General features: G+C 56.2%; 2 protein-coding genes across 2 annotated transcripts; one reads left to right on the top strand and one right to left on the bottom strand.

Moving 5' to 3' along the window:
* Positions 1-2,918: 2,918 nt before the first annotated feature.
* TRNP1 (TMF1 regulated nuclear protein 1) lies at positions 2,919-9,258 on the top strand. The gene is made up of 2 exons (XM_061186934.1): positions 2,919-3,890; positions 8,502-9,258. Exon 1 carries the CDS (start codon positions 3,009-3,011, stop codon positions 3,717-3,719), a length of 711 nt encoding a protein of 236 aa, XP_061042917.1. The 5' UTR covers positions 2,919-3,008; the 3' UTR covers positions 3,720-3,890; positions 8,502-9,258.
* Positions 9,259-12,709: 3,451 nt separating this feature from the next.
* TENT5B (terminal nucleotidyltransferase 5B) lies at positions 12,710-19,562 on the bottom strand. The gene is made up of 2 exons (XM_061186933.1): positions 19,117-19,562; positions 12,710-14,597 (listed from the first exon to the last, which is right to left on the bottom strand). The coding sequence occupies exons 1-2, from the start codon at positions 19,378-19,380 to the stop codon at positions 13,575-13,577; spliced, it is 1,287 nt and encodes a 428-aa protein (XP_061042916.1). The 5' UTR covers positions 19,381-19,562; the 3' UTR covers positions 12,710-13,574.
* Between the last annotated feature and the right edge of the window lie 253 nt (positions 19,563-19,815).

Raw genomic sequence — 19,815 nt, 5'->3', positions numbered from 1 at the left:
TTCTAATTCCTAATGTTGTGTTTGCCAGGCTGGTTGTGCCCTAAGAGGTGGTTGGCTGTGTCCCCTGCCCATTCTTGGGAGCATGGAGCTCAGGGCAATTAAGGAAGCTGGGAAGGAAGCTGGCAGGTGCCAAAGCTCTCTCACCTCTGATCCTGTACACATGCTGTTCCTACCCTGAATCCTTCTCCCTTCCTGTCCCTCCGCCATCTGTGCACACATCTCACACTTTGATTCATCCCTCAGGTCTCAGTTTAAATATCATCTTCTGCAGGGAACTCTCTCTGATCCCCTCCCCACCCAGCTCAGTGTCTGCTCTGCGTTCGCACAGCCACTGTGTTTCTCCTATCCCAGGAGATACCTCACTGAACTGCAGTCACCTGTGTCCTCCCTAGGCTGTGTGCTCTCTGAGGGCAGGGCCCCATCTGATCACTGCTGTACCTTCAGCAGCCAGCTCAACAGAGAAGGTAATGATCAAATTTGTTGAGTGAGTGAAATAAAGAATGAATGGATAAATGAATGAATGAAGAAGGGGACTTCTCTATTCTCAACTAGCTCTGTCTACCCTTGTATTATTTTTCAATTCAAACAAATATCGTTTGAGTGGCCTTACGGGGCCAGGCACTCTACCTAACTTCAGGGAATCTCATGCTAAGCAAAACCAGTCTAAGGAGAGACTGTTAAGTAACTAAACTATAAACAAATACATATTTATATATGACTAGTGGGAAATGCCATAGAGGATAGGAACAGGGGACATATCAGAGAACAGCAGGGAGGTGAGCTATGACTTTGGGGTGGGTCACATCTGTGTTTGAATCTTTGTTTGGCCACTTATCTGCTGTGTGACCTTGAGCGAGTCTCTTCACTTCTCTGGGCTTTGGTTTCTCATCAGGAACAAAGGCTGCTGATGCCCCTCCTTTAGGGGTGCTGTGGAGAGAGAATGTTCATCTATTCAACAAATATAGGTTGAGTATCTCCTTCTATTCAGAGAAACAACTTGCCCAGGGTAACCCAGATGGGCAGTGTGTGTGGGATTTGAACTCAGATCTGACTGGTTCTCTGGATCTGGCTGATGGTGGGAGGTGGGGGTAAGTCCTAGTCTTGTTCCCCTTGCTTCATCCCCAGAAGTTGGGAGCAGTGATCTGCCTGATGTAGGCAAAACACCTGTAGATCTCCCCACGGTGATGGGAGAGGGATCTTCTGCACAGAGAAAGACACAAAGTTTGATGACACAAAGGAGACCATTCAAAGGGATGAACCATTCAGCAGGGCATTCCGTCATCCCCATTGAGCCCCTCTGATCCTCCTCACTGAATTTCCCTTCTCCTTCTCCCTCTGTGAGCCTCTAGCACCAATGCACCCACTAAACCCCTCTCCCCTCACTGAGCCCATCACATTCGCTGAGCCTCTCCCTCACTGAGCCCCTCCCCTCGCCCTGCCCTGAGCCTCCGCTACTCCCGTCACTGAACACCGTCCCCCTCACTCCCTCCTTCAAAGTCCTCCTCCCTTACCCTTCACTGAGCTTGACGTCCCCTCATGGACCTCACCGTCCTCTCCGAGCCCCTTCTGAGCTGCCTCTCAGGAGCCGAGCTGTCTCGCCCACGAGTCCCAATCACTCAATCTAAGGCACTTAAAAGCACTTAGAGAACATGATGCGGGGGTGGGGCGGGGTGGTGTGGGGGTGGGGTGTGCTCCAAAGTCCTCCTTCTCCTCCACATCAAGCCAGTGCAGCGCCCCCATCAGCCTCCTCTTCAGCCTGGGGCGGTAATCACACTGGCCACACTTTCGGCAGGTCCTCTGAGCCCACGGTCTGCTGCAGTTCTTCCCAATTGGTGTCAGCTGGTTTCTGGCCCTCCAGCCCCTGCCACCGCCCAACACAGAGCCCTTTCATTTCTGATGGCACTTTCAAGTGGATGGCAGTGCCATGGTGTCTGGGTCAATGTTTGGAGGGGGTATGGCAAGATCACTTCCGCTGTGGGAAAAATGGCTAGAGCTCAGTTCTATCGTTTTGCCAGTATGACTAAAGTCCCAGTTAAGCAGGGTCCCCTCAATGACAGTGAGGAGACCCAGGTATCTGAGTTCCCAGAGGGCATGAATGGATGAGCTTGTCCCTTTCGGTGGTCCAGATTGAGCCACGGACCTTGGGCAAGGCTCCACTACACCTCCTGGGTCTGTTTCCCGCTCTGTGTGATAGGTGTGGGGACACCTACTGGGAGGAGCAGACAGAAGCAGGGGCTTGGAAAGAATTTTGCCCACTGAGGGGTGGGGCTCCCCTGGGGGGCCACCAAGATTTGCGAAAGCCGCGCCAAGCTCAGCAGCAGTGCTGAGGTTTGTTCTGCAAGTGAAGGGCTTGCCTGGTGAGGAACCAACACTGCCAGATCCCCACCAGGAGGCCAGTCGCCCCTCTGTGTTAACCTCTCCATGGCCGCAGGGAGATTGGAGAAGGTGGTCCTGGTGAAGTTTGCGGCCCAGGAGACCAGGTAGAGCCGATTCAGCCAAGGGGCAGCGTTTGGTACTGTGTAAGGAGACAAGCCTCCTGAGTTGTGTCTCAGGCTTTCACTGTCACATAGTGTGGCTTCAGGCAAAAGCCTACCACAGGTGGGGACTGGAGTCCATGATTTCTAAGCACCAGCTACTAGAGCTTATGACTCAGGGGCCAGGCCAGAGAAGATGCGGTCCCCTTTCCACCCAAAATTTGGAGGAGGTGGATAGGGACTGGATGCCCTAGCAGAGCAGCCTGGGTCGAAGGACCCGGGACCTGAAGGGTTTGGGCAGTGTCCTGACGGGGCGGGGCAGGGGAGGAGGGTTCACGGCATGCTAGTCTTTGATTGGCTGTGTTGCCCTTCGCTCCGCCCCATGGTCTATAAGATGCACCCGCGGTTGCCTTGGCGCTAGTGTGGGGGCTGCGGCCGCGTCTCTCTCTGGTTTGAGGCCTCCATCCTTCCCAGCGTGGGGGACAGCCGGCCAGACCCGCGGACCTACTGCTGCGGACCGCCGGGGGGCGGGGGATGCCGGGCTGCCGCATCAGCGCCTGCGGCCCAGGGGCCCAGGAAGGGTCGGCGGAACCGGGGTCCCCGTCGCCGCCGCCCGGGGAGCGCCTGTTGTCCCCTCAGCCACCGTCCCCAACTCCGACCTTGACCCCGACCCCGGCTCAGGCCTCACCGCAGCCCGAAGTGGCCCGGGAGTCGGCGGGCTCGGCCGAGGGGCAGGAGCTGCAGCGCTGGCGGCAGGGCGCTAGCGGGGGCGCGGGGCGCACCGGGCCGGCAGGGGGCGCGGGCGGCGGCCCGGGCGCGGCGGCGGCGGCGGCGGCGGCAGCGGCGGCAGGGGGCCGCGCGCTTGAGCTGGCCGAAGCGCGGCGGCGACTGCTGGAGGTGGAGGGCCGCCGGCGCCTAGTGTCGGAGCTGGAGAGCCGCGTGCTGCAGCTGCACTGCGTCTTCCTGGCGGCCGAGCTGCGCCTAGCGCACCGCGCCGAAAGCCTGGGCCGCCTGGGCGGCGGCGTGGCGCAGGCCGAGCTCTATCTGGCAGCGCACGGGTCGCGCCTCAAGAAGGGCTCGCGCCGCGGCCGCCGCGGCCGCCCGCCCGCGCTGCTTGCCTCTGCGCTCGGTCTGGGCGGCTGCGTGCCCTGGGGCGCTGGGCGCCTGCGGCGGGGCCACTGCCCCGAGCCCGATTCGCCCTTCCGCCGGAGCCCGCCCCGCGGCCCCGCCTCCCCCCAGCGCTGACCTCCGCGCCGGGACCTCTGGCCACCCCGACAGGCCATCGCCGAGGTGCCGACCGACGGATTGTGGACGCCGGCTGGATGGACGGCGTCACCGACGCGGATGGACAGATTGCCCGACCCCAGGAGGAGACAGTCGGGGGGCCGAGGGCCCAGTAAAGAAGGCTAAACTGAGGTGCGGTCTTAGCGGCTGGTGCATCCGTGGGGCGGGGCGGAGTGGGGCGGGGCGGGGCGGAGTGGGGCGGGGCGGGGCGGGGCGGGGCGGGGCGGGGCGGGGCGGGGCGGGGCGGGGCGGGGCGAGGCTCCAGACCTCCTTCCCTAGGGCTTCTGGAGTCCGCTGGGTCCTTAATAAAGCAGTCCGCTTTCTGTTGCCGTCACTCCCAGACCTCCTGCGGAATGAGGTAGTAGCACCAAGTACCCATTATAGAGTTGGACAAATGGAGGCTGCTCAGATCCCAGAAGGGGTTTGCCAGCAAACTTTTACCCGCTGGAGCCTCCTGCACTGACGCAGCACCCCACCCTCACCTTCCACCAACGCTGCATTTCCTGGGTCCCTTGGGGCTGTAAGAAGAGTCTTGCCCTTGAGGCTGCTGCTTTCTGGCACTGCCCTTCGGGATGCCAGAATAATGAGGCCCCAGGATGGGGTGGGGGCTGGCACAGCAATGTACCTCTGAGTTCTCCTCTCCTAAGCTCCTGTTTCCCATTCGGGGAGATGGAATCCCAGAGAGGCTAAGGATTTGCTCCCATCATACTTATACTTAGGACCTTCCACTTCTAGGAGGCAGGTCTTTTCTCAGGCCCTCATGCAGCTTCGCTAAGAGTACAGTCTGACTCAGATGACCAAGGTGGGGTGTTTGGTGACTGCCTGAAGCTTTGCCGGCTCTCCTAGGGGCTCCCTCCCAACCTGTCACTAAGATGGCTCTGCCAGGGATGGAGCCAGGTGACATCCTTTAACAGGCCCCAGGGGGGCAGGTATGTCATTGGCTTCTAGATTCTGGAAAGTGGGGCCTTAAAGGGCCAGACCTGAAATGAGATCTGCTTCTCTTCCTTTCCACATGCCCTTCAGGCCCCCCATTCCCCTGCCCCACTCAGCTGTGAATGGCCTGGCTGCTGCTTTGCTGCTCACTGGCTGAGTTGACTGCATCCTCACTTATCAGTCTGTGATGTGGGTATCTTCACCTCTTGGAAGGGTTGTAGCGAGGTTAACACAGGGCAGAGGTCTGTCTTTTCCCATAAATCACGGAAGAATGTTTTATTCTCTTATATCACACCTAGAAACAGGCACTGCTTTTGCTGACGGAGCCTAGGAGCTGATTTAAAGTCCTCATTTTACGGAGTGGCAAGGTCAGCTAGGGACAGAACTAGGTCCTAGGCCTGTGTGTGTCCTTCTCGCCGTATCTCTCCGCTGTCCAGGGGCAGGGGCTTGATGGAACTGGTGTCAGCTTGTCTGCCGTGTGACCTAGAACAACTCTGCCCTCTCTTTGGGCCAGTTTCCTCAGTCCCTCTCTGAATGTAGCTGTCCCTCCTCATGTCAGGGCTTAGGAATGGGGAGAAGGGTGTAGAATGAGATAATTAAGAGTCACAGGAATCTGGTGTAATCCCAGAGTCCTCAGGGTCAGGTGCACTGCTCTGAAAGGCAGAGACCCAGGGACCCTCACCTGTCCCTCCCCCAGCTAGCTCTTCCTCTTCCCAGACCAAACTTTTTGCCTGGTTTCTCAGCTAACAGCCAGGACTTCCTGAACCCATTCTTAGCTGGGGAAGGGAAGTCCAGGAGGAGGTCTCAGAGACTCTGAGAGCTTGTGGACTGGGAGAGCAGTGAGGGGCCCTGGCATCCTCTGACTTCCCCAGAGAGAGAGGACCTTCCTAAGCTACTTGGGTCATTTGGGGTCTAGAGGCCCAGAGAGGACAAGGACTCCCTGGAGGTGACACAGTGAGGAGCTCAGACTTCAGCGCTGGGCTGCAGCCAGGACTGTTTGTTTTCTGGGTTGCATGGGAGAGGGACACTTGGTCCAGAGAAGCTTTTAGCTAATGGTGTAAAGTGCTCTGTGTCACCACAATTTTGCCTTTCTCTGGGATTTATTGGTAATCAGCTTTGTCCTGATTTTGGTGGGGAGGGGGGCGGGGCGGGTAGGGAATTAGAGATGGCTCTTGCTGGAGAAAGTGGTATATGTAGGAAATGGAGATTGGTCCTAGTGTCACAGGCAGCTCTGTCCCCTCCCTCCACTTCCAGATGTCCCACGCTTCTCACTAAGGGCCTCGGCCAGGGCACACAGTGTTCAGTGACTTGAACCCCAGCTCTTGGTTCAGTGCTCTGTCCACTACTCCTCAGCCAATTAATAAAAGTCAGCTTCCCACCACTGTCTGGCCCACCCAGGGCCCCTCTAGAAGGCTTCATATTCTCAATCAACAAACATTGATCTCTGCTCAGTCCAGGGGCTCAAGAAGCAGCACTGAATCAGAGGGTCTCTGTTTTCAAGGACTTGTGTCTCTCAGCCCTCTTCTAGGCAGCCTGCCCTGGCGATGTTGGAGGGCTGTTTTTAGGCCTTCACAAGTAACTATAGCCCCTGGTTATATACTACATCCCCACCCTGCATGACTTCCTGAACACTTTCTAGATGGCCCAGCATTCTAGCCCTGGGGACTGGACTGAGTACAGGGGATCCTGAGGGATCTGTGCCCTGAGGACATTGATTGCCACCAGTGAATCTGGAATGTCAGCTGAGGGAAGTGAGGGGCTGGAAGACCAGTTCAGGGTTTTAGTCGGGCCCTGCCCCTCCGCTGGATGAGCCCTTTCGCTCTCTTGGCTGGTCCCTGACGAGTGAGGCGCCTCTGGGCGGCGCCACCAGAGGGCAGTGTGGGCTGCTTCTGCGGGCGTGCGGGCAAGGCCTGGAGCGGGCTCCGAACCCACAGTGTCCCTGCCTCCAGCCAGCCTCTTCCCTTGTTGCCCAGGCTTCTCAGGCTTTGAGCTTTAAAGATCTGGCAGAATGTGTGGGTACTGGTGGTCACTTAGAGAAGGGGCGGGCCTCTGACCTCAGAGGGAAGGTCCATCAGGAAAGACTTTCCTGGAGAGAGAGGTTGCCCCTGTTGGCCATCACCGTCTGAGTAAAAGCCCAGAGTAGTTTCACTCCTCCCAGATTTGTTACACTGATAATTGATCAGAACACCCCATCCTGCCGCCGCCGCCACCTGGGAATCAAGGTGGCTTCCTAGAGATTAGGCTGAAGCGACAATTCACAGCTAAAGTGCTCCAGGCCTGCAGTGGGCAGTCTCTAGGAGGCTCCCTTCCCCTAACAGCCAGGGCCCTGGAGAAAAACCCAGGGTCCCAGTCTTCTCCGAGCTGAAGGAGAAGCAGAGCCTTTACCTCCTCCCCTGCTTTACAGCCAGCACGGGAGGAGGTATTTGGGAAAGCTGGGAGATCCCCAGCCTATTTCTTCCCATATTAGACCTTGACCGCACGCTGGCTAGGAGTGATGGGGGAAGGGACTCCTTGGTTGTGGCATAATATATTAACCACCACCTCTATGCCAGGCACTGTGCTAAGCACTTTACACCCATTATCTCTTTCAGTCCTCCCAGCTACTCAGCAAAGTAGGAGTTAGCCCCATTTCCACAGATGAGGAAACTGAGGGTCAGGGAGGGCAGGTGACTTGCCCAAGGACATAGAACCTCTAAGTGGGGGACACCTTAAACATTAGGCTATGTGGCTTTTCATTTATCAGGCTAATGAGGGCTCCATTTATCAGGCTAATGAGGGTTTCTTAACTCTCACCCTTTGAATCTGGGTACAGTGAACCCTGGTCCTTGGTTCTGGGGAGGGATGTGATCAGACACTGGAGGGGTGGCAGAAGGTGGCATCTTCTGCCACCCCTCCAAGGTCTGGGCACACCCCAAGAGGCTGCCTCCCCTGCTTGGTTGTCTGGGCTTTGGGGGGTAAGTCAGGCTGAGTCAGCACACCTGGCTTCAGGCAAGGGCAGGCCAAGGATGCTCAGGGCCTGGTCTTGCCTTGGAGGCTGCCTCCTCTCCCTGCATACCTGGGCTGGCGTGTTTGGTACCAAGGAGAGCAAAGAGCCTGGGATGGCAGAGGAAGAGGGTGACAGGCTCCATGGTGGGGCAGAAAGTGTCCCGTCTTAGAACTAGACAGATCTGGGATTTAGTCCTGACCTGGAGCTTCTCAGCTGGGAGACCTTGGGCAAATGACTTCCCTTCTCTGAGCCAGTTTCGTGTGTGTCTGTATGTGTGTGTGTGTGTGTGTGTGTGTGTTTTATGGGGAGTTAAGGAGGAGATAATTTCTGAGTATTAAATGAGAGGTCACACTAAGTGCCTAGCACATAGAGGAGGTCTGTAAATGTTCGGTGGAGCCAACCTACCTAGCCCAGGAGAAGCTGCCAGGACAGAGCCCCCAGGCAGTGTGGGCCTTTGCTTCTCCAGAGCATCGCCATATCAGGCATCCCTGGAACAGTCCCCCTTCTCCCCCCCATGACAGTCCCTGAGGAACTCCATAAGGGAAGAGGTGGAGGAGGGGGCAGGCTTTTTATCCCAGGAACATTCCATTCCAGCTGCTCAGACCAGTGGGGATCCCAGCCAAGGACAGAGGCCCAAGGGAGCTCACCCCAGGAGCCCCCACCTCTTCCAGGGCGGGAGCGAGTGGAGCCTGATTCCAAAATATTGCCCCTGCACCTTCTCTCCACAATGGCCCCACTAAAGGAAGTAGATGTCGAAGGGTTTGGGTGGGGCTGGGTGGCTATGGGAGAGAGACAGTTAAAGCTCTTGAAATTATTCTTTCCAGCTCCTCCCAGCTCCTCAGAGCCTCGACTCTGGATCTGACTCCTGGATTCTGCTCCTTCCCTGGGCACCTCCTTCAGGAAGACTCCTCTCATTGACCCTACACAAGCATGGCACCCTCCTCACTTCACAGGAGCCCTTCACTCCACAGTGGCAAGGGGCTGGATTCTGGGGAAGTTGCCGATACTATGAATTTCTCTATATATGCTGCATTTGACTTTGGCTTACACTGTACAACTGAAGATGTTACAAGTCCTTGAGACGCAGTCAGATTATTTAAGAGTGCAGCAAAGCTTTCCAATGTGAAAGTGAAAAGGATCTCTTTTAAAAATGTCATCATTCTTAAACAAGTCAGTGCAGCTGGGGTCCCCATTTTGGTAGATGCTGTTGCTTCTCAGTCTAACAGCACCAGGAGGCCTGTTTGAGGGGAAGCATTGCTCTGAGCAATCCCTCAGTTCCCCTCATTCACCGTCCTTGCCCTCTCCAGGTGGGCACGTGCCTGTGGCCCCTCAGAAAGGTAATGGGCTGCTGGCTCCCAGGGGACACACCTCTTTCTCAGGAAGAGGTGTTGGCAACATAATTCTAAGTTTTAAATGAAAAAAGGGAACACATTTATTCAAATATCCTGATGGTAGAGGGAAGGGGGCCACACTGACTCACACATAACCCAGAACTTGTAGAGTTCCGCAAAATGAACGCATATAGAGTCAGTTCCTTGATGTATACATTCAGGAAGAATAAATCTCAGTGATGTGAGACAAGCATGCGTGGTTTTGAGGTTTACTCTGTGAGTGGCGTTGCCGCCTTTCCCTTTTGTGTGTCTGTCACGGCTCTTTAAGTTGGCAGTTCCTTGAGCAGCTTCTGTTTCGTTTCGTTTGGCAATCTGGGCCTGCTTACTGATTTGTAGACTGACTTCTCCCTTGACCTGGCTCAAAGTTGACCCTCTTTATGGAGTCTTCCCCAAATAAGGATGTGTTGAGGAAACTAGGGGATGGGATGCACGTGTGAGACTGTGTGACACGAAGGGATGCGAGCGCGTTTCTGATAACATGGCAGCATGGTGATCCGTGGAGGATTGTGTGTGACCGCGCTGGTGAATGGATGGACCTGTCTGTCACTCAGGCTCCCAGCAGGAGACACAGCACACTCAAACTGGGCAGAGACTTAAAAAGGGACTATTTCCAAAGATGGGGGCTGGGCTTAAGAAACTAACAAGGTATATGCAGCTCTCCAGGGCTAGCAACAGGGAGAAGCCATTACAACTCCTGGGCCTGAAGGGGTAAGAGAGGAGAGGGGAGGGGAGGGCACACGGACCCGGAGAGTGCAGCTGTGTGGAGGGGGCCCCTGACAGGAGCAGTGGTCTTTGGTTGAGAGATGTAGGCAACCACGGTGACCTGATGGGAAGGGAGCAGGGGGAATAAACACCTTATTCTCCTCCTTCCTCCAGTATCTCCTGCTGGGGACTCTCATTGGCTGAACCCAACAGAGAGGTAGGGAACAAGGGGGCCATTGATGCACAGTCCGTAGAGGTCAGCCTCCCAAGGGCACAGAGCCTGAAGGAGGGCGGAGAGTGGGACTGGAAGGGCTGACATATCATGCAACTGCCTGAGGGCATTATCTTCCATTCCCTAAAGTTCACTGCAAGGCTTTTTCCCCCTCTGGAGCTCCCCCCACCCACCATGGGTCACAGGGGGAGAGTGGACTGTTGCTTGGAGAGCACTGTGGGGTTGGGGATGGGGGATGGGTCTTTACTCCCTCAGCCTTCCCCTCTGTGGCTCTGATTCCCAGTTCTTGATTCCTTCCTGTCCTGGCATCTTAGATGGCTGCAGGAACTGTCCATGAGAGAACAATGCCAACCACTGAGTCAGTGTTTTTTTCACACCCGGAAACACTACACCTCTCCCAAACACACCCCCGGGCACACCTGCTGCCACACGGGCCTCTGACATAGTCACCACAAGCCATGGCTGGTGTCACAGTTGCATTAAGAAAATGTACAAACTTGGCAAACAGTAATGCAAACTCTTTTTCTCTGTCACATGTATGTACAGGAGACATCCTGTCACGCTCATCCATGTGAAATCAGAGTGTAGGGGCAGGATGGTGCAGGGGTTAACAGCAATGGCTCTGGGGGCAGACAAACCTCTTTGACCTCTCTGGCATCAGTTTCCTTGTCTGTAAAATGGAAATTCTTGCTCTTCTCTCGTGGAGATGTTGGGAGGGTGCACTGAGAGGGTGTGGTCGGGGAGAACTTAGCAAAGTGATAGTTATTAGTGGGAAACTCCTGTCTCCCACGTCTCATGGGGAGCACACGCGCCTGCACAAGGTCAGCAGAACACCATCAGGCGCATGTGCCCTTCCCCAGACACACCTGCCAGGAGCATGTGTACATTGGCAAGTCTCCTCCGCCCAGAATGCTCTTTCCCCAGACATCCGCATGGCTTGCTTCACACTGTCTTTCTTTAAGTCTTTGTCCAATCAAATGTCACCCTTTAAAGGAGGTTCACCCTTTTTAAAATTGCAAACCCAGCACTTCCAATCCTTTGCCTTGCTATGTATATTTTTAGGCATTGCTGACCTTCTAAGACTATATAATTTAGTTTATTTTCTTTCTACCCCATTAGAATGTAATCCTCACAAGGGTAGGGATCTTGGTCCTTTGTTTGCTGATGTGTTCCCACCCCTGGAGGGGTGGCTGGCACACGTGGGCTGAATCCAGTGCATACACGCATATGCCGTGGGTTTCTGGCTCTCTCCCCTCTGAAACGAGCACGTCCAGGTGAACCCCACTCCCCACCCACCCCAACAAGCTAGGCCTGTGTGCTTACATTGTGAGCATTCCCCTCATGCCCAAAGCAGGAGCTGGGACAAATTTAGTCCCCCATCCCAGGACCCTAGTTGGGTAGGCACGGCCAGTGTGGGGTGGGAGGCTGCTTTCAGTCACCAAGCAAAGAAAGCCTTTCCACTCATCCTTCCAGCCATTCTGAGCCCAGCAGGGACCCAGTGAGCAGGTGAGATGGCTGGACTCACCCAGCTGACCAGGGGCCTCCTCTGCGGCATTGTTTTTTCCACCCTGGCTGGAACCATCAAAGCCAGCACTTCAGAGGCCACTAATGAGGCTGAATATGTTAAGGACTTTGCAATCCTTGGATCAAAGAGGCTGGGTAAACAGTGGGCAGCGTCCATGCCTGTGACTGGCTGATGCCCTGAGGCATCAGCCTCCCTGAGAGCTTATGGCTGGCAGCTGGCACTCACTCCCAGACAGCCAGGCATGGCCCCAGCTGCGTTTGGAAAGGAGAGTCCCTGCCCCTCTGGGGGACCTGCTTAGAGCAAGCCAGAGCGTGTCCATCAGCAGTAGGGGGTGAGAGAGGAAGCTGGAGCATTGAGGGAGCCTTTCCCAGCAGGGAGGCCAAGCCTCAGCTCTGGCTCTGGGGGCCCTAGAAGCCCCCCAGTCCCAGCTGCCACCACTAGGGGGGCGTTCTCCAGTCCAGACTCACCCTGCTTGTTCTCCACCTGCTTCCTGGGAAGGGTTAGGGAAGGGTGAGCAGGGCTGGGGTCAAGCAGCCCTGAGCACTGGAGTGTGAGGCCAGGTCCAGGGTCATTAGGACTCCAGGTAGGAAACATTGAAATATTTGTTTTTTTTTTTTTTTTAATATTAATTAATTAATTAATTTAGGCTGTGTTGGGTCTTCGTTTCTGTGCGAGGGCTTTCTCTAGTTGCGGCAAGTGGGGGCCACTCTTCATCACAGTGCGCGGGCCTCTCACCATCGCGGCCTCTCTTGTTGCGGAGCACAGGCTCCAGACGCGCAGGCTCAGTAATTGTGGCTCACGGGCCTAGCCGCTCCGCGGCATGTGGGATCCTCCCAGACCAGGGCTCGAACCCGTGTCCCCTGCATTGGCAGGCAGATTCTCAACCACTGCGCCACCAGGGAAGCCCGAAATATTTGCTCTTTAGCAAGAGACTTGCTGAGGTGATGTCCAGGGGCAAGTCACACCTGTGTGGACAGGGGCTCCTAGGACAGTTGCCAAGCTGGGCTGGTGTTGGGGGAAGGAGGAGCATTCCCCAGCTACAGCCCAGGACTCAGACCCTGCCCTCCAAATGTCCCCTCCCATAATGCAAGCCAGACTCAGGCTGGGGGAAGCAGCCACAGATCCCACAGACTGTGGAAGGTCCTTCTCCCAGGAGAAAGCATGGTACTAGGTTCAGTGTAGACAATCTTTATTGGCAGGTGTTAAGAGTGCTAAATAGTAGCAAATACAGAGGGATGGGAAGGGAAGTGGGGCGTGGCTCTCCTCCCCCATGTAAGGACCCTGTAACCAGGCCAGTGGGGTGGGAGCACTTGACTGTGGCTACTTTGGACCCAGCACCCTCTGAAGAACAAGCTCCCAGGCAGGAGGGCTCCTCAGGACACGGGCGAAGGGAGCTGTACCCCAGCAGGGGCATGGGCTGTGTCCCACCCCAGGCTGCTTCGTTCCTGTCCACCGCACACCTTGACCGACAGCGCGGGGTAGGGGTGTTAGGGGACTGAGCTAAACCTATCCCTTTCCAAACCTAGGTATCTGCCTCATGCCTCAGTTTCCCTCCTCCTAGTTAGTGGCCCAGCCCGACCCAAAGTGAGTAGTTCCCATAACGTACCATATTTTAGCCACTGTGTGGGCTGCAGGCCCTCGGAGGCTGCTGGTTTCACTGTGGGCTGGCCCGACGCAAAAAAGACCCTTTCTAGGCCACAGAAATCAACCTGAGATGATAGGCATTGAAGCTACCATCCCAAACATTCTTTGTCTCCTGAAGGCAATTGACCCCCAAGACGAATTTCCCCTGCACCCCACAATCATGCTGGTCCAAAAGTGTAGTGCAAATAACCAAAAGGTCCATTTACCAAGAACCTAAGCTTGGCCTTCAGCCCACAGGGGCTTCACTCGGGGGAGGAGTCTGGTCTGTTCAGTTTAAGGCCCAACCCTGCAGCAGTGCTGGGCTACCTGGCACGGGCTGCCTGTCTCTGGTCATGTTCTCCATGCACTTCTGGAGGCCCCACTCCATCTGGAGAGGCCTAGTCCTTTCTGGCCAGGGTCTGAGTCAGTTACAAGGCAGCCAGGTGGGATAGGAGGCGTGGGCCCGGGACAGCAGAGGCTGCACGGGGGTCACGTAGTAATTGACAGTGGCAGGCACGACCCCGTCAGGGACTGGGGAGCGCCAGGCCAGGGCGGCCGCGGCCGCCGGGCCCTGCTCGGCCAGCGCCTGGAGCGCCAGCGTGGCGATGAGGCCCAGCGTCTGGCGGCGCTCGTGGCTCATGAGGCACACTGTGCTCTCGTTGACCACCCGGTGCAGCGTGACCAGGCAGGCGTAGCGGCGCGCCGAGTCGGCCCCGCTGAAGTGGGCCTCGAGGTAGCGCTCCAGCATGCGCTGCTGCTCCGCCAGGTCCGGGAAGTCGATGAAGAAGCGGGAGCACATGTAGCGCTGCAGGGCGCTCACGTCGGTGCTGGGCTGCGGCCGTAAGCCCCGCACCAGCAGGTGGCAGTACTTGAGGAGGCCGCCCCCTCGGATCTCTTCGGGACTGCGTGTGGCGATGACGCGGTGCCGCAGGTGGTCCAGGGCCTCGGCGAAGTCCCCGTACAGGCTCTCGCCTGTCACCGTGGGGTGGAAGGCCTCGGACATGGGTGTGGAGGAGCACTGGCTGAAGAGCAGCAGGGAGTCCAGGAGGATCTGGAAGGAGTCTACACTAAACTCGAATTGGCGCCTGACCGAATCCACGAACTTGAGCTCCACGTTCTTACCGCTCTTGTTGGACAACGAGATGAGGCTCCAGCGGTCCGTGTCTGTGCACACTTTCACCAGCTTCTGCACATAAGCCTCCTTGAGTGTCAGGGGTGTGATCTTGGCCCGGCTCACGCCGGCCGGCAAGAAGTCCAGCAGGCAGGCCAGCACCACCTCTTTGGTCAGCTGGAAAGACGCCTCGCTGCGCAGGTCCACGCGGAACACCAGGTCCAGGTCCTTGTAGCCCAGGCCACTCTCGGGGTGCAGCACGTGGCTGGCGGCCGAGCCGTGCAGCCGCACACCGTGCACACGCAGTCCCTGCTCCTCCAGGCTGCTGCGGACGACCTGCAGAGGGGATGGCAGGAGGGAGAGGTATCAGCGACTAGGGCCCCTGGGGTCCGCTGTGGGCTTCCACGTAATAATCACAGTGACATCAACCACTGTTGACCACTTATCAGCTGTTGTGCCTTTGGAAAATCATTTAATTCTCTAAGCCTAAGCCTCTATTTCCTAATCTAGAGAGTGGCCCGTTTGGAGGAATGACTCAGCAATAATGATAGCACATACGTGCATAGAATTTACTAAATGCCAGGTCCTGATCTAAGCACTTTATACATTAGGATATAAACTCACGTAAATCTTACAGTGACTCTATGAGGTGGGTATTATTACTCCCACTCTACAGATGGGGAAATGGAAGCACAGAGGGGCCAAGTAACTTGCCCAAAGTCACACAGCTGGTGAATGCAGAGCTGGGAATTAAACTCAGAGTTCATGTCTTAACCAGTATGCAATTCCACCTCTCTAAAACTGCAAGTAAAACACTTCATTTTGTGCCAGGCATGATGCAAACTGCTCAAATGTGTTGGGAATGTAATTGGCTGTTCACATGCATTACTACATTAATGCTCACAATAATCCTGTTTGAGTATTATTACTCCAATTTACAGATGGGGGACCTGAGGCACAGAGAGGTCATGTCCAAAGTCAGAGAGTAGTCGGGCTGAGACTAGAACCCAGGACAGTTGGATTCTCAAGTCCATGCGTGCTCTTTTGACTATGACACATTCATTTACCTTTACAAGGACACAGTGAGGCAAATATTAGACTAATTTTACAGATGAGGAAACTGAGGCTTATAGTGGTAAAACACTTAAGGCTCAGAGAGGAAGCCATTCAGAAATGGCAGGGCTGGAAGTTGAAACCCAAACTCTTCCTGCTCTTGGGTGAGGGGATGGGTCAAAATCCCTGGACCCGGACATTCAGTTTTCTCAGCAGCCCGGAGTACTTCACACACCGAAAGTGACCAGGCAGCATTCCTACCCTGAGCGACTCTGCAACCCCGCCTTGCTGCCAAGTCAGCTCCAGACCCGGCTGCTCTTCTGGCCTCCCAGGGTATTACTACAAAGAATGCACGTAAGTGCTGAGGAGGCAAGCTGCAGTGGGGCAATCTGAGGCGGGCGGCTCCCTCCAGAAAGCTTCCAGGAGGAGGACCCTGACTAGGGGAAGGTATTATCGTGACTATGGGGGGTGGGGAAACATCTGGCCATCAGGGACCTGCGGGGCCAGGCAGCTGGGGCAGGGGAAGAGGAATATTGGCTCGGCACCTATTGGGTGCCAGGCATTGGACCTTCTTACCAGAATCTATGGGGAATAGATCTTTAAAATCTCCAAGTTATAGATGGGGAAACCGAGGAGTGAAGTTACCTGCCCAAGATCACCCAGAGGTGATCCAGGTATGGCTGACTCCAAAGTCTATCTTCTTTCTACCACATTACCAACCCAGGGTTTGGAAGGAGCAGAGGCCAGAAAGTAGGGTTCTAATCCTCTCTCCCTTTCAAAATTTCAAAGTGAGGGCAACCCTCCAATCACTGAAGCCCAGGGCCAGAGTAGCTAGGGAGCAGGAGGGTGGGGGTTGGGGAAGCCTGGCCAGGCAGACGGGGGAGGCTGGAAGTAAGGGGCCAGTTGTTGCAGTCCAGCCTGTGGGACTTCTAACCCACACTCTGGCAGCTGGCAGCTGTGCCCATGTAGGCCAAGGGGAGAATTGGGCCAAAGACTTTGTCCTAAGGACCCTGGCAGACCTGCAGAGTAGACCAGCCCCCTCTCCAAGTCCCATTAGAGCTGACTGGGCCTTACTCAGCGCCAGCTCCTGCTCCCAGGCTGATGCCCACCCTAGGGCATGGCATCTGGCCTGGTGAGTAGGTAGGAGTACCCTTGTTAAATCGCCTGTGTCAGGCCGTGGGGCCGGCCGTGTCAGCCAACCAGCCAGCGGCTGTTGTCTCTTTCCCAGGTGTGACTACAGCCAGCTTGGCAGGCAGTCCCCAGATACCGCCACACCCAACGACTGCAGGGCAGCTTGGAGCCTCCTGAATCAGACTTTCCAGCCATGGAGGGGGCAGTGGCTGCACCTTCCTTTCTTCTGTGCCAAGGCCCTCCCCCAAACCACTCTGCTCCCAGGCTGCTGCTGAGACCTGCAGGGAGACCATAGGTGCTGTCAGCCAGCAGGCTTAAAAAACTTGAATCCAGAGCCACTTGATGCAGGCCCTCTAGCTGCAGCTGGAGAGATCAGAGTCTAATTCAATCCTCTGGACCCAGAGAGGGCAAAGGACTTGTTTAGGGTCACACAGCCAATAAGTGGCTGAACTTAATTAAAACCAGTCCTCCTAGAGCTATGAGCAGGGGGCCTCCTACAGGAGAGTGGGTCCCTCTAGCCCAGGGACAAGCAAGAATAGCATCTCTAACTGCCCAGATCACTGCTGTAGGAAAACCTTGTGGGGGTAGAGAGGGAGAAAGGTTCCAATTCTTGAACCATCGGACAACTCAGCACTAGTGAGAAGCCCAAAATCAACAACCAGCACCCCCCACCACACACACACAAAACCAGTACCTTCACCCCCTGCCACACACACACACACACACACACACACACACATACACATATCCCAATAGTTTGTAAAGCTGCCGGCTGCAGATTCCTGCCAGGAGATGGACTTTCTTCACACCAGGTGAAGGCACCTGTTTCCTTTGGATTCTGGAAGCAGAAGGGGCGTTGGAGAGCAGTTCAACCCATCCCCATTGAACAAATAGGGACATTGGGCCCAGCAAAGGGAATTGACAACTGTCCAGGCCCTGAAGCCAGATGTCCAACCTCCCAGTCCAACTGTGAAGTCGTCACTTCCCCCTCCCCACCACAGCCGGCAGCTCCCTGTTTTGTGATATTTCTGACCCTAGTCTAGGATAATAGTACATAGTACTATTATCACATTGTAGAGTCAGCTCCTATTGACCTGCAGTCTCCCCCACCTGGCTGGAAGGCAGGGAGGCTGGGTCCCAGTCACATCTATGCCCCTAGTGTCCTGAACAGGGCCTGGCACAGAGGAGACACCAGTAAAGGCAGTTTGGACCATACTGATAGGGGCAGGGACTTCCCCTCCAGGGCACTGCATGGTGCAGAGGTGAATTGCCACACTGGGCTCATGCCTGGGACAATAGTCCTAGAGATACAGCATTTGGGGCCCAAAGTTGACCTGACTGTCAAGGGGAGAAAAGCCTCAACTGGTTTCCTAATCACCCCATGACAGTGGGGCAGCCAAGAAATGCCTCAGTGAGCACCACTGATGAGTCAGCCCTGGGGAATCTGTCCCCACCCCCTCCCATTCCTTGGGAGGGAGGGCGAGGTAATCCCCCAGCAAGCACCACTCCCCCTCTGTGGAAGCTAAGGCAGAAGGAGCAGGGGGATGGCCTGCTTCACCTGGCTTGTATGGTTCACCTCCCCAGAAAGAAAGTCCATCTGCTGGCAGGAATATGCAGGAATTGTGGCTAGATTTTCTGGTTTCTTCTATCTGCTAACACCTAGAAGTTGAGTCTTGGGAACTGGGGAAGAGGTGGGAAAACCTTGAACCTGCAGTAACCGGCTCCTGGGAAGACCCAAGATTCTCTGGGTTTGATTTTCCCCTCTAGGTAATCTTAGGCAGCTCGCTGCCCCTCTTGGGGCCTCAGCTTCCCCAGCTATAAAATGCATACAATAATTACCATCTTCTGGTATTTCAGGGGATGACAGTGCCTGGGCTAACAGGTGAAAGAGCAATTTTAGGGTTGTTGAGAGTCAGGTAAAGGGAAGAGGGAGTCTGTGGAAGAGGAGAGGAGTTGCCAGAATTCTCTTCTGCTCTCAGGAGAGAGGTGGGGCTTGGGGCCAGAGACTCGGCCCTCATTTCCAATCTTGGGGAGGGAAAGAAACACCTAAACTGGACACCTGATGTTGCCCTCCAGCATGCAGGCATCAGGTCTGGCCTGGTGCTTAATCTCCTCCTGCCACAACCCTACTTGAGAGGGAGGGAGTCCTTGCTGGAATTTCTCAGCTTTCCCACCTAGCGAGGGGGCTCTTGAGCCATGCGCTGTGGGAACACAGGACAGAGTCTGCTCCTAGAACCTTGAGAGAGGGAAGAGGTAGAGGGTGAGACCCGGGGATGACGATTTAGAGATGAAAAGAACTATTTTGGACTCAAGCATGTACATCTACCCACCCAGGGCTGCCTGGCATCTGTTGTCCCTGCAGGCGGGGTTGTTCTTTCTCCACGGCCAGGTCCCTCCCCACTTCCCGCCCCTCTCCCAGCCAGGGCCTAGGTGAATGGTCCGAGCGGAATTGGGGCTCATTAAGGGGCGGGGGACGGGAAAGTCAAGTGGGGAGAGAGTATGAGGTGCAGGGGGAGGAGGGTATGGACTACCATCAATGTCGTGCGATTTTGTTACAGCCCCTGTCCTTCTCTGAGCCTTGTTTTCTTAGCTTTCCAGCAAATCGAACAGACTCCGGGAGCCTCCCAGCCACGAGAGCCTCAGCCCCATATCCTCGCCCAGCGTCTCTCACCTGCACGATCTGCCGGGGCTGCACGCTCAGCGTGGGGAAGTTGCCGCGCCCATGAATGGGAATCGCTTCGCTCAGGAGCGCATCCAGCCGCTTCACCTGCGGCCAACTCAGCCTACTCAGGTGCCGTCCGAGGGAGGCTGATGCGGCCTCCGGGTCGGGGCCGCCGGCTGCCGGGGCGGCCGTAGCCACCGCCGAGGCCGCAGCGGTCTCCACCTGTGCAGCCGCTCGGTCCGGGCTCTCCGCTCCGCTTTCCGAAGGCATCATTAGCCCGGCCCCGGGGCCCCGACGGCAGAAACCGGGGGGCGGTAAAGGGGAAGAGGGCAGGGAGAGCGGCTGGGCCGGGGCCAACGCGGAGGGCGCAGGGCCGGACGGCAGCGACGGCGAGGCAAACGCAGGGTACACCTCCGACGGCAACAACCAACCGACCCGAAAGCTTGTGGCCTGGGGCCCAGCCGACTCTTATAGGCCGCGGGCGACACGCCCATTGGTCCCGGCTGCTGTCACACAGCGGGAACCGCCCCGCCTCTCAACGCTCCTACCATTGGTCAGCAGAGCTTTGCACGTGAGTCACTGGTCGCCAGGAAGATTCCGATTGGCTGGAAGGCACGCCCCTGCCCCGCCCCCTTCTCCGGCAGAATTCCCTCCTTTGGTCCTTAAAGAACTTCTGTTCTCCGTGATTGGCCCGGGCGGAAGGCAGGG

The sequence above is a fragment of the Eubalaena glacialis genome, chromosome 3, assembly GCF_028564815.1.
Source record: "Eubalaena glacialis isolate mEubGla1 chromosome 3, mEubGla1.1.hap2.+ XY, whole genome shotgun sequence".
NCBI lineage: Eukaryota > Metazoa > Chordata > Mammalia > Artiodactyla > Balaenidae > Eubalaena > Eubalaena glacialis.
Note: the sequence above shows the minus strand (reverse complement) of the source record. Positions and strands in the feature narration are given on the sequence as shown.

Coding starts and splice junctions, on each gene's coding strand:
- TRNP1 (XM_061186934.1), top strand. CDS start 3,009: ATGCCGGGCTGCCGCATCAGCGCCTGCGGCCCAGGGGCCCAGGAAGGG.
- TENT5B (XM_061186933.1), bottom strand. CDS start 19,380: ATGATGCCTTCGGAAAGCGGAGCGGAGAGCCCGGACCGAGCGGCTGCA. Junction 14,598..19,116: donor AGCCCCGGCAGATCGTGCAG/GTGAGAGACGCT, acceptor TCCCCTCTGCAG/GTCGTCCGCAGCAGCCTGGA.